Source organism: Ascidiella aspersa, chromosome 9 (genome assembly GCF_963924565.1).
Source record: "Ascidiella aspersa chromosome 9, kaAscAspe10.2, whole genome shotgun sequence".
Lineage (NCBI taxonomy): Eukaryota > Metazoa > Chordata > Ascidiacea > Phlebobranchia > Ascidiidae > Ascidiella > Ascidiella aspersa.
In genome coordinates, this window is record NC_139455.1 from 22030280 (window position 1) to 22045886 (window position 15607).

Genomic DNA, 15607 nt, shown 5'->3' on the forward strand with positions numbered 1-15607 from the left:
CACGAACCGTTGCATGTATCGCAAAACATGTGAATAATTTACCGCCGACTTTTGAAACGTTCTGGGATATAGGTAAAGCAAGATCATACCTGCTATTGCGTGGTTGCGTATAATTTAAAGTTTTTTTTTTAAAAGATTCACGCATTAAATGCACAAAGTTGTAAGTACGCTATTACGTTGAGTACCTTAAGGGCTACCTTTGGCCACTTCCCGAAAAATATGGTCCTTACGACAAAAATGCCATAAATTCTCGATAACATGCTGAAAGTTACGAAACCATGATATCCACGAGGTTAAATACCGGTGTTGCAATGACTTGACGTAAGTCACTGTTTTCAAATGAATTGACGTGACTTAAGTCTTTCGGGCAAAATTACTTGACTCAAATGATTTTGGCAAATAACTTGACTTGGACTTCAGTCATTGTGTAAAATAATTTGGGTTGAAATTAAGTGTTTTCAACAAGTCTTGTAACGTTTCTTATGTCAATGATTTGACTTGAAATTTTCAAATTGACTTTTTTCAGAGCAAAATGCAAGTCAAACTGTGAAAAAAAGGTTGAGAAACACTGTCCCATTCTGTAAGGAAATAAAACTACGTCAGAGCATTGGTATCACAGTTATAAAATTAAAGCCTGATGTTGTAAACATATTTTCTCCGCATTCAGCAGGTTGCACACCCTTCACTGAAGACTTAATTGCAAAAACAAAACACAATGCACAGCTGACCATTGTGTTATTAGTCTATTGTTTGTTCTCTAAATTAACGCAGAATACAAAACGATGTTTTAAATAGTTTATTGTTAGTCACGCGTGGCGCGCTTGGCGAAACAAAAATAAAAAAAACAATGAACTTCTAGGGAATATGATAGATAGATTCACAGCGATAAAATAAGAAAACAATAGAAAGGCAAAATAGTCTGAAGCTTGGCTGTCATAACAGCTTTGTAGACTGATGCATAATGAATTAGTGATTCTCAAATTGTATGCCTAAAAGCGTTTCGTAACTTTGCAAAATTCCCATTCGTATTATAGATCAAACATGCGAAACTTGAATGTACGATATCCATTAAAAAGTAATGATATAATGTCATTTGCAAATTGCCTTGTTGTGCATTAAGGGCGATGATCCAGTTACGATGGTATATTTTTAGGTAGGCCACTTTAATAGGTCGACGTAACGTCGGATAATAATTTTAATTACCAGCGGAGCTGTTTTTTGAGTAATATCAAGATCATACATGAAGATGATACAACCTCGTATCGAAACGTCTTAATCAAGATGATGTCGATCTACTTGACCTTTTTGGCTTTGCAATTCATTATCAAGCTACATTACAGATCCGTGCATAGTGTACACAAGATATTATTGTTTTGCAGAAAATGCGCGTCGCGATTTTTTTCTTAAACGCAAACGAAAGAAGTGTGAGAACCACTGCGAACAATTTATCAGGGGTTCAAAACTATTGCACAGCCTGTACGCTCAAACATCACGAAATAAAATCAATAGGCGGCCGCAAAATAAGTTGGATCAAACATTAAGATGTCACTTCCTGAAAACCACATGAAACCTTTACTTGCAATTTGGGCAAAATCGATTTAATACGTTCGCTGGGATCCATATAACAAAAAGAAAGGAATAAAGAGTAATGTAGGTAAATGAACGGCAAAACTAGTTTAGAAATCGGGAAACCTTATCAAAAAGACTAACTTGGAAGTTTTAAACAACGTATAGAGAGCAACGCCATTCTTTTTCGCTGTAAATCTAATGACCGGGTATACCAGGGAATAATGCATAGATCGTTATTTTAAAAGGCCAATTTAGTTTGAGAAATAGAATGCCGGCGGCGAGTGGACATGTCATTTTTAGCTATCATTAAATTTGGAAACTGCAAACCACAACAACGAAATTGTGAAGCCTAAACAAAAGACTTACACGCTGTCATATTGATTTCAATAAAAAAAACACAGCAAGTTTGGTAACTAGAAAGTTACCACTTCTTAGTATGCCTATGTAGAGACTCGTTATTTTTTTTTAAATTTGTTAAATTGAAAAATTAAACGAAATTCCGATCGCATGCAGATTGGGTCCAAATGCAAAGATTAAAATGTTATTAGCTTGAAAAAACGTATTATCATATCTTCCACTTCTATAGAGAGCTAATTAGCGACGTCTATAGAAAGCTAATTAGTGATGTGAGGGCGACGCAGCTTAAAGCAGTGTACGGTGCAATATAAGTTGTTATCAATGCATCTATATTGGTCTGCTTGTAATTGCTTAAAGTCATTTTTTTCGCAACATACTGGTGGTCTCGACGTTTGCGTAAATCACATGTAAATGACGGGATATAATCAGAAAACAAATAAAACTTGCATGAAAGAGAAAACAAAAATGTAGCCTATAAGCCAATTAAGTTTGATTTTTGCGTTTGCTAGGTAATAATTTAATGCTTACTACTAGGGAGAAGCGCCCACCGCACTTTTATATTATTTATGTGCAAAAAGTAACATTTTTACGTGGAAACTTGCTACAAACATTCGCAATGCCAAAGTATAGGTCTGTTCAACAAACCACGCGACAAATGCAAAAACACCGTTAAACGGCGATTAGACATTGGCCAGCAATTCCGTGATGTACACTCCAAAGCTTAAGAAGTCACAAGTTTGATAAATTCTATGTTCGCCTATTTCTTATCACCATTTATAAGGTGCGGTATCAGGAGAAAGACACAGCCTACAGGTCAAATTGCTATATGCGGTAATGAATATTTTACGCCAAAAAGCATTAACAGGTTGACATTGACATCTTTTTACAATTTTTTTTTCTAATTTTTTTTCAACTTTTGTCAAACTTTTCCGTGAATATTTAATCAACAAACTCTATTTTAAATTTGGAGAAACCAAAAACGTTTGGCTTTTTTTGTAACTAAATGCTTAAAATCTACCTGCAACATAACAAGTTGACTGCACGCGGGGTCATGGAAATAGTCCAAAATTTTAACATTTTTTTTGTACAAAAACTACCTATTTTCTTCTCCGGTAATTTTACCTGTCGGTTATCCTGTCGATACAAACTAACAGCAGAAGAAAAGTTGATGCAACACCGATCACTTTAGAAGCGACCAGCCTTGTCGCAAAATACATTCAGGTAACACAAACCAATGCAGAAAATTGCTAAAGAACAAATACAAATTCAGGCATAAAAGGATATCTCTGAAAACAAAACGATTTCGGGACACACTATATTTGCTATAAAACTTTGAACCGCTTGAAGTTAACAAATTACTAGAGCAATTGTTCCAAGGATATTTGACGTTGCGCCCCCGTTGTTACTCAATTTAAAATAAAGTAACACTTAAAGTTTAAAATGAACTTGCTAAGCAGCGAAGAAATGCATGGTGTTTGAAAAACCTATTTTAACAGTAGCTGCCCAATTCGTTACTAGTCAATTTTATAAAGGTACAGTTCTGCCTCCATATTGAAGGATTACAAATTTTGCTTTTTAATTTTCGCTCTATTGGTAAGCTTCCTACAATTTTTTTGTACAATCAAAGTGCCAATTATTATCAGGGTTTATCAACCTTGTTGCACAGTTGCTGTTTCAAACTCGCTTCCAGTAATTTACAGTTAACCACTCAACAAAAATACGAGCAAGGGCGCCGCAAACTATTTATAGTTTCAGTAGGGTGCCGCAAGCCATAAAAGAGGTTGCGAAACACTGCCTTATGCTCTTACGGGCTCGGCGTCCACAGACTTATCTGAATAGGCAATGAGCAAGCGCGAATCATTTGAATTGCTTCCAGATCACACATCGGGCCGCCATCTTCTTCAGCAGCGCCTTTCCCGCCCGACGGTATTCGCGATTTCTGACGTTGTAAATGACGCCATTCCAGAGCGATGACGTCAGAAAGAGGCCGACGCAAAGGATCTTGGCGACGTTGTTGCTCTCAAGAAGCAGAAGTCCGTCCGAACCTGGGCGGGAAATAGAAGTTATATCCGATAATATCGTATCGGAGCCGATCAACCAGGGGTTATTAAACTAGTGTCCATGGACCTCTTGAGGGTCCGTGAACTAGTTTTAGGGGGTCCATGAAGTCCTACTTGAAACAAAAGTGAATTCACAGTCAAAGAAAATTAGCTTATGTTATAAAAACCTAAAGCAAGCCTGAAAACATGACATTTGCACGATTTGGATTTTCATCAATTCGGTTTTAAGAAGGATCGAAAGGCTATATACCCCCAAAACATCCGGTGTCGGAACCGCAATAAAATACGAACATCTCTAGTTAAGAATGGCTGGGACGTTGTTAGTTTACAAGACAAAGTATATTGACATCGTCAAAACAAAATAAAAGAGCTTCAAGTTCTAAAAGTTTATTTTGTGCCTATCATAGGAGGACTTTTATATTAATTCCACTAATTTTAACAGTTATAGTTAACTCAGTCTTAACAGAAAATTCGGTCATTTTGAGTATTTCTTAGAGGGACCACGGTTCACACCTGAATTATCATTAAGGGCGCAAAGGCATCCAACGCACAGAAGTGAAGCTAAGCCTGCGTGATGTGTTTCAACGCATGGATGGGCCAAAAGAAAACGCCCGGTGCGAAAAAGCGGGCACGAGAGGTTAAACAATTTAACACAAACCTGTTTGTAAGTCTTACGTAACTATCTCAGTCAGACTGGGGATAAACGGCCCTCACATCACGTATTTACACCATTTTGGACCGGTTTCATTGCAGACTTTATGCCTTCTCGAAGACTTCTCGCTCAAGTGTAGAGTTTTCGCCTAATATTGGCCTTAACGGTGGCTAAACACTCGTTATCTCTTCCATTCTTTGTTCACCTCTATACAGTTCACGGGAAAACATTAAATAATTGGAACAGTCCAAAAAAAAAAAGCGCCGTTTCGCCGTTAATGTCATGATGGCATAAGGTTTTAAGGCGACAGACAAGTCAAGCGTTTGGTCGTCTTTGGTCGTTTTTGGCGGCATTATATCACGCCGGGGACTTTTCGCCCTAGAATTGACGCAAATGCCGCTTCCTCGACGACCGGAGGTTCAGAGTTTTGTTTTTTTTGGTGAAAATCCGCCAAAACAGGAGTCTCCAACTCGCGGCACGCGTGCCAAATGTGGCCGCGACATAATAAAAAATGGCACACAATCCCCCCCAAAATAATCAATTTATTATTTAGCTAATTGTCAGAAAATACTAAATTTGTTATTCAACCAATTGTCAGAAAATACTAAATTTCTTATACAGCTAATTGCCATTGTTTATTCACAATAGAAAACAATCGCGGCAATTACGACAACTAATAATTACTTCTGATATTATAGCAATATACTGTAGTGGAGGCTAGCATTCACATAATTATATAGCTTGATGTAAAGAAGCAAAAGTCAACCGACGGACACTTAGATGCAGTAATGCGCATTTGTACTGCACAGCTTAAGTTTTTCATGTGTAAAAATAAACGTTTTTATTTTTCGCAAAAAAAGCGCTTTTAAGATTGCAAAGAATTAATTACGAAACTTCGGCAAGGAAAGAAGTTATAAGATAAAAATTGGCACGGTGGCATGTTTGAGTTGGACACCCCTGGGCTAAAACAAAGCAAAGTTTTGATTTCGTAGTTTTGTTAGGGGTTGTCGGATATTGGCATTTCATTCCGTTACTGATTCCCGATATTTTGGACAAAAAAGTATCGCGATCTGATTTGATACCAAATGACGTGTTTACCATTCTCAAAATATGCAAAATCAATCCAAACTTTTTTTAAGTTAAAATTATGACAAAATTTTGTTTAGCGCTAAGAGGCTGAGTTACATTTAATTGCTAATCTATACTGTTTTTTAATAAATTGCCCTTTCAAGTTGGAGATGTTTGCGCTGGTTCGCAAAACTCGTGGCTGGAATTTCGATATCTAATTGGTATCGAATCGGTTACCATGCTACTGTAGTATCGGACGAGCATCGATTGGATACTATTAGATGGCAGCGGATAAAAAGTGCGATTCTATAATATCGGACAACCCATAGTTTTATTTACACTCAATTTTCTGGTTTGCGTCATTTGGCGAAACTTTAACAATATGGTGTAAACTAAACCGAGGGTTGAGAGTTTAGAAGTTAAAATCAAGTCACGGGTTGATTTACCATATTCATTTCAGTTGAACGGCATTTTTTTTAGACATATTTAAATTCGTCAGGCTAAGTTATAGCAGTGACGCAGAGCGGCTAATGTGAATTAAAACAGTCCCGGACACACCTTAAAGTGAAAATGGCGCAATATATCGGAAATGCGGTTTGAAGCTACACGTTTTTTCCATCACAGTGAAATAAACTTAAACACCTAGAGAAAACATATCACAGACGCGCATAAGTCGCATATGTATAAACCAGTCTTTCTCAAACGGTTCGTCGCGACACACTCGTGTTTACTGTTTCAAGTTAACCGCGAAATATTTAAGATTTGTTTAGTGTGCCGCCGCCAGCTAAAAACGTTAACTGGGCTTTGATATTCTTACTATATATATATGTCTAACTAAAACCTCTAACCATTAGGCTGCAATATTTTTACTCGTGGATATCTTTTGTGGTTTTACTTTGCTGAATGTGCGTGTAATTATCTTAAAATAGGTCACAACTTTTTTTAAAGTAAAACTACTTTTGCAATGTACTGTTTGTCTTCCTTTCTGGCGTTGAAAATATGGTAGGTTTAAATATGAGTATATACTGAACCCAACAGGCATGGTAAAACTCACCATCAAAATACACTGTTTAAAAAGTTTTTAACGCCAATTTTTTAATCAAACATTGGGCAAAACAATATTAAAACATGAACTACACTAGCGTCATGTAATCTTAAGTGTAGCGCTCATCAATTTACTGCAAGGATAACCTGTACGCTCGTGTTTGTACCGAACTTGGAACCTACGTCAGACCGACGTCATTGCTATTTAACAAAAGGTGAGGCCAGAATTTGACCTTGCCGAAGATAGGGAGAAGCGGGTTCGTTTGAGAAAAAAACAACCGACAATCACGTTTTAATCGCCACCAAAATAATATCTCCTCTAAATATTTTTGTAAAACGCCCAAGAATTTTAGTAGGACTTTTGATATCATGTTATACGTCGCCGCTATAGTAGCAAGAAAACGTATTGTCGCTTTTTTAATTCCTTCATTTCACGTCCGCATATAGCACTGTAATTCGTCAATGATCATGTTCTGAGTGCATAGTGCCGCCGATGCGTGACGTATAGGCTATGTGACGTAACAGTGGATTTAAATATTGCCAAAAGACCGGACATAGAAATAGTTAAAACTTACTTTACATATTGCTCAGTTTACTGAAAAATGTTCCTTCCGCTTAATAATGGCAATGAGGGAATTACGCTATTAATAACTGAATGAACATTGGCGATTTTTAAACGCCAAATTTTACTAATAAAAATATAGAACACAACAGACAACACACACAACTTATAATATAAGACTGGGCATTGTTTAGACTTAGGAGATCGTTTTCATAAACTACTAAGGGTTTTTAAATTTTTCGCGATAGCGTCAAAAAAAAAACGCGATAGCGTCAAAAGTGGCATGAGCCATAAACTGGAAATAATATTTGTTCATTATTTGGCGAGAGATTTGCATCAACTTAATTGCCTTTTTTGGGTTTTGAGGCAAGGGACGTTCTCAAGTCCACAAGAATGGTAGAAAAGCACAAAAAATCCCAAAAAGGCTTAACGGACATTTCGAAGCGGAACCGACACGGGTTTTAAACTGAAAACGAAAAACGCGAAACGTCTGTGGTGAAACGCTATTTACTTTTCAGCTCACCCACGCAACTTTTCGTGTCATACGAGTGGTTTAACCGCCTAAAAATTTCCCGGCTACGCCCTGTGAAGTTCTTTAGCCCACGTATTTTTACAGTTTCAAATAACAGTCGTGATATCTCTTTATACAGTAATCGTTTTACCACCATTAAAAAGCCATTTGTGTTCGGTTCAAAAATGCGCACGATATGGTTAGTTTTCTATTCAGTCGACCGATGGATCCGAATTACAACGATAATGCTAAATACAAGGACAGGAAGTCTTTAAAATCAGCACTGCTAATATCATATTACAGACGCGTTCACAATCCAGTGCATGCAGACTGGGGAATGAATAAAATCTGGCACAAATAATACTTAATGCGTGCAAATTCCGTCTAACGCGCTATTCGTACTGGAATTAACGTTTTATCGATGCCCAGTAATAATTGCAACCTGGGCCCGTATCCCTGTTTGAAGCCTTGTGTTATAAGGTTGGTGTAAAGCAGGGTCTTTTAAACTGGTGTCGGTTTTTCCATGAAACCTTGGTGGTACATGGACTAGTTTGAGAGGGGCATACCGGCCGTACTTAAATCTTAGTGCAAAAGAAAAAAGATTAACTAAAAAAACGCTTTGGCATTGAATGTATTTAGACTTAATTTTCAATGTATTTAAACTTTTTATGTTGACCCTTGTCCTTTAGAACAAAAACATTTTTTAGAGGTTCCGCGTGAAAAAAAGTTGAAGGACCCCTGGTTTAATGCGTAGTAGAGACATCCACTTCCAAACAGAAGTACAGCTAGCATTTGTGGCTAAAGTTTAGGAATCAGTGTTTTCGCCATCTTTAAAAAAACGACTTTTTCCAACCGTCACACAATGTCATCTAATTTCTCATCGATTTTACTATTTAGTTTACGCCCTACTCAACTTGTTGCTGTTCTACATTGTTACGTCATGAACCTTACGGCAACAATTCATCGAAACGTTTTGAGTCATCAAGCTATTTGAGTGCAATCACAAGGACCGGAAGACAAAAACTTTTCCGATACTTCCAAATTTGATTAGAAACACAAACAAGAAGTTTACATGCTTGCAAAAATATTCGCTTTTAAATACCACAAAGTGATAAAAGGGAAAACCTTCTTGTGTGAGGTGCGTCACTAAGATTGACAAAATTTAAATTGACAAAAACGTTCTAATTAAAAAAAATGCAAATTTTGTATCTTGTAGTTGAACTAAACGATTTAGCCCACCCAACAATTTTCTAAAACGAACTGCGTCTTCTTTTTTTTAAGGTTTTATGGCCGTTTGTCTTTTCTATAAACCAAAAATATCAACTATAAGCTTTTGTTAATATTGTTGCACATCCATAAAAAAAACATGATTTGGTCGTCAAAACACCAAAAAGCTCTGAAGATAATGTAAGTTGGAGCAAACAAGCTATTTACAAATTAGATTAGACACAAATATTATTATCGACGTTTCACATTATTGAATTAAATCAGTTAACTATGAAAAAATGATTGAACTTAACTAAAACGTTGTTTAAATTATTTGTCTTAGCATATTCTCTACGTAGGGCTCCCAATTTCCCTCTATTGTTGCCCTAATTTTCCATACAACTGGTTAGAGTGCCCTGAAGTGCCGATAAAATAATTGCATTACAATTATCCAGTCATCCACGTCTACAACTGACCTGTAACGTCGGTAAGATCCGGTTGGAAAAGGTTGAGCAGCAAGAGAATTCCCATAGGTAGAACACACACAGTGTAGGCGAGCAGAATCAACATCATGGTTCGGTTCGCTTGACGGTGTTCCTGGAGCTTTGAAAGACATCAACAAGCTTACATGCCAGTTCGCAATAATTAAATAGGTTATTTTACCATATTACACTTTTTTCTGAGGCTGTGCTCAAGGATCACTGGTCTATAATCTAGGGTACCCGTCCTTTATTCAAACGTCGAAGCGGCACAGCAGAACACACTTTTTGCTCGTATAAGTTAATTATTGGAACTTGTTTCGAATGATTTTATATTTATGGTGCGATACACCAACGTTAGGCGTATATACCGTACTGGCATGAAGCATGTCATAAAACAAAACCCATCTGTCACTTAATTAGCCGACAAGTTTACCTTACGACTCTTAAATAAAGTTAAGTATGATATACTTTGTTAAATTAAATGAGCTTGAAATAAAACGCGCAGTTTCAAGATTTTACTTTTATCCAAACAAGTATCAATTTGGGTGCTCTATGCACGGATCTGTTATGCAGCTCGATAATGAATTGCAGAGCCAAAAACGTCGAGTAGATCGACACCACCTTCTTATGAAGACAGTTTAACTGAAGATGATACAAGCTCGTATCGAAACGTCTTAATAATCAAAATGATGTCGATCCACTCGACCTTTTTGGCTTTGCAATTTTTTATCAAGTATCAATTTAATTAGGATTTGAAAGGCTCAAGGCATTTACAAAATGTGGTGAACATAAGTTAAAAAGTTTCGATTTTTTACCCATCATATAAGTAATTTAAACAATCCGATCGAAAGGTTTGTCATATAGAAACGAGCTTTCACGCTTGTTACTGAATTTAAGTTTTATTTTCAAGCTTGAAATTTAACCAGACCATATTTAAGAAATTCCAAATAGTTGCAGTGCATTATTTAAACATATTTAAGCTCAGTTAAACACTTTTGACATTTCTTAATGCTAATTAACGATCCCTTTTATCTAAGTATACAGTTGTTCGAGCTCTAGAACCGGTGCGCATCTAAACCCAAATTTATCCCCCGTCGATTGCTTTAAAGCTTCTTTCAGTGGAATTAAAAAGGGGTCTAGAAAGGAAAATAAAATAAAAGTATTTGGGTACAAGCGTATGCGCTCAAGGAAAGCCATTTTGTTAGTTTTAGACACGACTGATTTTGAAGTACTTTCCTACAATTTAAGTTCGAAATAGCCCAACACCCGAGTGAAACTAGCTTTAGAAATATCCATGGGAAATAACAATTATTACGTCATAATAACGCTCTAACCGAGTCGCGCAAATTGGCGGGGTATTTCCCGTAGATAAGACTCGAGATTCGTCTCCACATGGAAGATCCGTGAGGCTTCTTTTTTTCGGCGATTTCCGTCATTTCGAAGTGTTTCTGCTCGATTGTCGGAGATAGGGGCTGAACTGAAAGTGAGGGTTGGGCCTCTTTGTCGATGGGCGCTAAAAGAATGGAAGAATCGGAAATTATTTCACAGTTAGCTTTGTAGCAATGGCGTATTTCCCGTAGCACTTCTTACCTGAAATTTTTGATCTTTGCCAAACTAAATTTTTTTGTTCTAAATTTGTTTTGAACTAAAACTACAGCGTTCCAGTTTTACCAAAATTATATTTAATTAGATAAACTAGGAACAAAACCACAATCAAAACTTGAACTGTCTATAAAAGCAATTCACAACCACTTTTTAAAAAATATTTTTTTTAATGTTAAAGATGACGTCACAAAGTTACGTTGTAACAGTTTTTTTTGGGAAATCTGAGATTGTCGTTCGATGCAATACACAAACATTCAACCGAATTCCTATTTTTTAAAAATTTAGGAAAACTGCTAACTTTTACCACTGACCAAAAGTCGAATAAGAATATCTTTCCAGGAGCAAATTTTAAACTGGATTTTTTTTTGTTAATTGATAAGACAAAGAAGTTATAACGGATAAAAAAGGTTACAGCATTTTGGACGTAGGACGGTGACCTTATGTCCATTTTCAAGAAGCGCTTAAAATAGCAGCATGCTGGTTTTATCTGAAAGCGAACGTCGGCTTATTACGTAAAGTGCGGCGCATTAACAACGAGGCGCTACATTCGTGTAGTTACGTCACGATTGAACTTTGCAAAGGTCGCCTCGGATGCTTATCTGTTGCTGCTGTCGAGACGAAGCGTGCAAACTTGAAACACCGCTAGCGTTTAACGGAAGGATGTTGTGAAAAACGCACTCGTTAATTCTGTCCGGCTTTTTATTGCTTAATGCGTTTTGAACGAACTAACCATTTTCAAGTTGCCGTTACAACAAGCATTGTTTAAGTTTATAAAAATATTCCGGAGTCAATTAAAAACTTTACAGATAATTACAAAAATGACTTGATATATCTGATTTCTGCTAAACGTTTTTCTTACTAATGACCAGTCCAAGTGTACTCGAATTGACGTGATATATACGATTTAGTTTGTCTGATAAATGAATTTCTATTTTAGTTGGCCTACATTTGATTGTTTTAAAACTCCCAATCAGGTTTCACTGTTAAAAGAAATATCGTTCGCCAAAAAACACATATGCAAAAGCTCTTCTTGTAAAACGCAATTTGCCTTTTATCAGTGTAAGCTGATTTTAAGATTACTGTAACTGTGTAAATTGAACTGCTTAAAAATTACTCGGGTTACGATTGCAAACGTCATAGGATTGCCAATTACTTCACTGCGTAAAACAAACCAGTTTACGAGGCAACTACAACGGTTTTTTCGAGGCTCTGCTTGTGACCCCAATTGAACAGTGGGTTAGATTTCTGTGGGGTCGTAACCCCCCTCAGGAAACTGCACGCTACGAATTTCAGCTGTGCGAATTTGAACTTGGTGCATGTTAGACCCAGGCCACACTGCCAGTATAGCGTATGCCAGTTGCGATTGCAATTAATATCGACGAATTCCATGGAAAGCATTACAGTTTGAAAATCAATCTTTTAAAGACAGGTTTTCCACACCAGTTTGATTTTTTCCATTTGAAGCAAAATTATCACCGAATGCTTCTAAAGTGGCATTTTTTAAATAAATGGCGCAGATTGTTTGAACACGCAAGTAAACATCAATACCTTCTGCTTCTAGTTATGGCACGTGAAATCACGCTAACTAAAAAACACACACACAGATAAACAGATACAAAAACACATATAAACACTAACAAATACACACACAGACGAAAAATACAGGCAAACAAATATCCCTACACAAAAACAGACTTGTTCTATAGAAAAACAAATAGTTTATTTAACTAACCTTTTTTGAAAGCGAAATTTTGCAATTTGACACAAACACACACACACACACACACACACACACAAACAAAAAACAACTTATAACATTTCAATAAAAAATATTTTAGTGTGGAAACTAACTCTTTTGCGATGACAAACAGATAGAAAGACAAACACAAACTCACCTTTAACAGTCGTCTGCGTCTCGGAAGTGACCGAATCGTTGGACACGCTCGACTGCGCAAAGGCGTACGTCGCCGTGGTGACCGGTGACGTCACTATGACGTCGCTGTCCTTCTTGCGGCCGCGTCTCTTGGCCGGCGACGAGCGGGCGTGTGACGTCACGGCGGTGCGGCTCAGGGCTCGTGACGTCATCAGCGTGACGCACACGTTGGCCAGGAAAACGACGAGAAGCGGCATGAGGTAAACCAGGATCGTGTTTGTGTAAAGCTGGAAATCATCGGGTTCAGGAATTGGAAGGAAAAACACGGACGGCGTGACCGTGATCACCCAATACTTGCCGATCGTGACAGCCGTGATCACGCTCATGGCCGTGACCAGCACCCACGTGAGCGCGATTAGCAGGAGCGCCTTGCACTTGGTCATAATGCGAGGGTAGCGGATGCTGCGCGCGATTGCGATGTGACGGTCGACTGTGAGCAGCAGGATGCTAAATAAACTGGCTCCCTGCGTCACGTACAAGATGGCGACCGACGCTTGCGAGTTACTGGGCGAAAAGTGGCGCAACCAACCCGCCCGAAACTCTAACGGGTTCGAGTTGATGTCGATCAGCTTCTGGAACTGGTAGAACTCGCGGTGTGCGCCGTACATCGTGTTGACCAAGTGGAAGGCCGCCTGGGGAAGTACGCACAGCCCAAACAGCAGGTCTGATAAAGTCAGCGACAGCTTAAAGTAGATCTGAGGCCGTTTGCGTTGTACGCTCGCCCAGACCAATGTCGACCAAGTGTTAAGCGCTATCGTCCCTATACACGTTACCAGAAGAAAGGCAAGGCATCCGCCTATCAACTGCTTGTCGCAGAAACCAGGGCAGTCGGATAATGGCAGCGGAAAAGAGCTCACATTAGGATTGCAAATACGGGGTCCCACGGCGCTGGAGCTGTTGCTAGCCAAGCCAGCCTCGTACGCGTGATCACAGCCCACACATTGTTCAGCTATATACAGGCAGTTCGCTGTCAGCTCGGTTTTGCAAAATGGGAAGAAATTGATTCCCGGGCAACGCAGCGTTGTCATGCTGTTGCTGTTTTTCAGTCGCTTTCCGCGTTGCTGCCGTTTTTCCGCGACATTTTTAGTTTAAACGAAAGCAAAGTTTATAAAAATCATATTGCGCTAGTTTTATTTGGGAAAGAAACGCAAAATAATGTTGTCAAAAAACGCTTCCTTTAGATTGCTTTGAGCAATGTAAAAACTTCTGATCGATATCTTGTTTCTTCCGGAGATATTGAGCAAAGAATTTCGAGCTGCGTACTTTTCCTTTGGTTAACTTATGTTGGTTTTAGAGCAACCTGGAAACGTTTAATAATGTAATATGTCGATTAAACTGTCTAATGTTTTAGGAATAAAGTCTGAACTTCGCATTAGGACCTAACAACGACATTGTATTGCGCACTTCGACAGTTTTTCAGTGGACATCCGGATTTAATTGGTACTACTTGAAAATCGATTGGTATACATAGCGTTGGCCAGTAATATATAGCACTAAGACAGTGTTTCGCAACCCATTGGTCGCTGTTTGATTTGGTTGGGTCGCCAACTCCAGCAGTTTTATATGCTGAGTAACATTTCTCCAATGCGAAGACATGGCTTTTATTAAATAAATTGATCTTATTTATGCTCGTATTTTATGTGCTGCTCGCTTACAAAAAGTTAAGTGAAGAAATTTGGGTCGTGGGTCGCAGCGAAAAAAGAGAAACACTGCACAGCAAAATTATACTTCTCCAACAAGTTTTATTTGGCTCTTATGTTCAGGTTTGAACTTTTAGGTTGTTATGTCCAGTCTCAATTCTCGTGTACTTCCTACTTTAAAGCAAACATTCGCGTTTACCCAAGCAAAACGTAGGCAGCGCTGGTCTAGAATCCTACCGCAGCGTTGAAACAATTAAATCACGCACGTTATTTAGGTTAGGGTGCAGGTTAGCGTTTCGGTTAGGGTGGGTAAAGCATTATTATATTTATAAATTATTATTAATACTTGACCTAACCCAACTCAAAAGCTAACCGACACCCTAGGCCTAACCCAAATTATGTGCATTGTAGTAGGATTCTAGACCAGCGCCACTTGATTTTTTATTGGAAAACCCCTGCGCCTGCACTTACTAGAACTGTATTTCGTTTCACTTTCGATGATGGCGGCCCTAAGGCATTTTCCTGACAGTCTATTCTTCTGTTCTCTTTTCAATCGGCCTAATAAAGGACCAGTCAACCCTAACAATACCTACTGTTACGCACCGAAAATAACACAATGGCTTTAAAACTTTGATGAGTTATTGTTATCGTTCAAACTTGAAGCGTGCTGCAATTCAAACAGCGTAATTAATATCCTGTCAAGGCTGTCAATCCGCAAATAGGCTACTCTTTTTAGACTTTCCTGTCTTGGTTAAAGTGAGTCATTTATAAGTTCTTGTCCCAGGCTTAGAGAATAGCGCCATTTACGTGTAAGGGCGAGGAAATATCTTCTTAATTTACAGTTTGCCATCGACTGTCAATCAGTTTATAATTTGTCATGGTCCCAGCATAATACGCGGGTCGTTAGTTACTGTTTTT

At 38.1% G+C, this 15607-nt stretch overlaps 1 protein-coding gene across 1 annotated transcript; it reads right to left on the reverse strand.

Annotated features, from left to right (window-relative positions):
• Nucleotides 1–1369: 1369 nt before the first annotated feature.
• LOC146133601 (uncharacterized) lies at nt 1370–14313 on the reverse strand. Its single transcript, XM_083396778.1, has 4 exons — nt 13012–14313; nt 10846–11024; nt 9506–9632; nt 1370–3971 (listed from the first exon to the last, which is right to left on the reverse strand). Exons 1-4 carry the CDS (start codon nt 14075–14077, stop codon nt 3784–3786), a joined length of 1560 nt encoding a protein of 519 aa, XP_083252904.1. The 5' UTR covers nt 14078–14313; the 3' UTR covers nt 1370–3783.
• Nucleotides 14314–15607: the final 1294 nt, after the last annotated feature.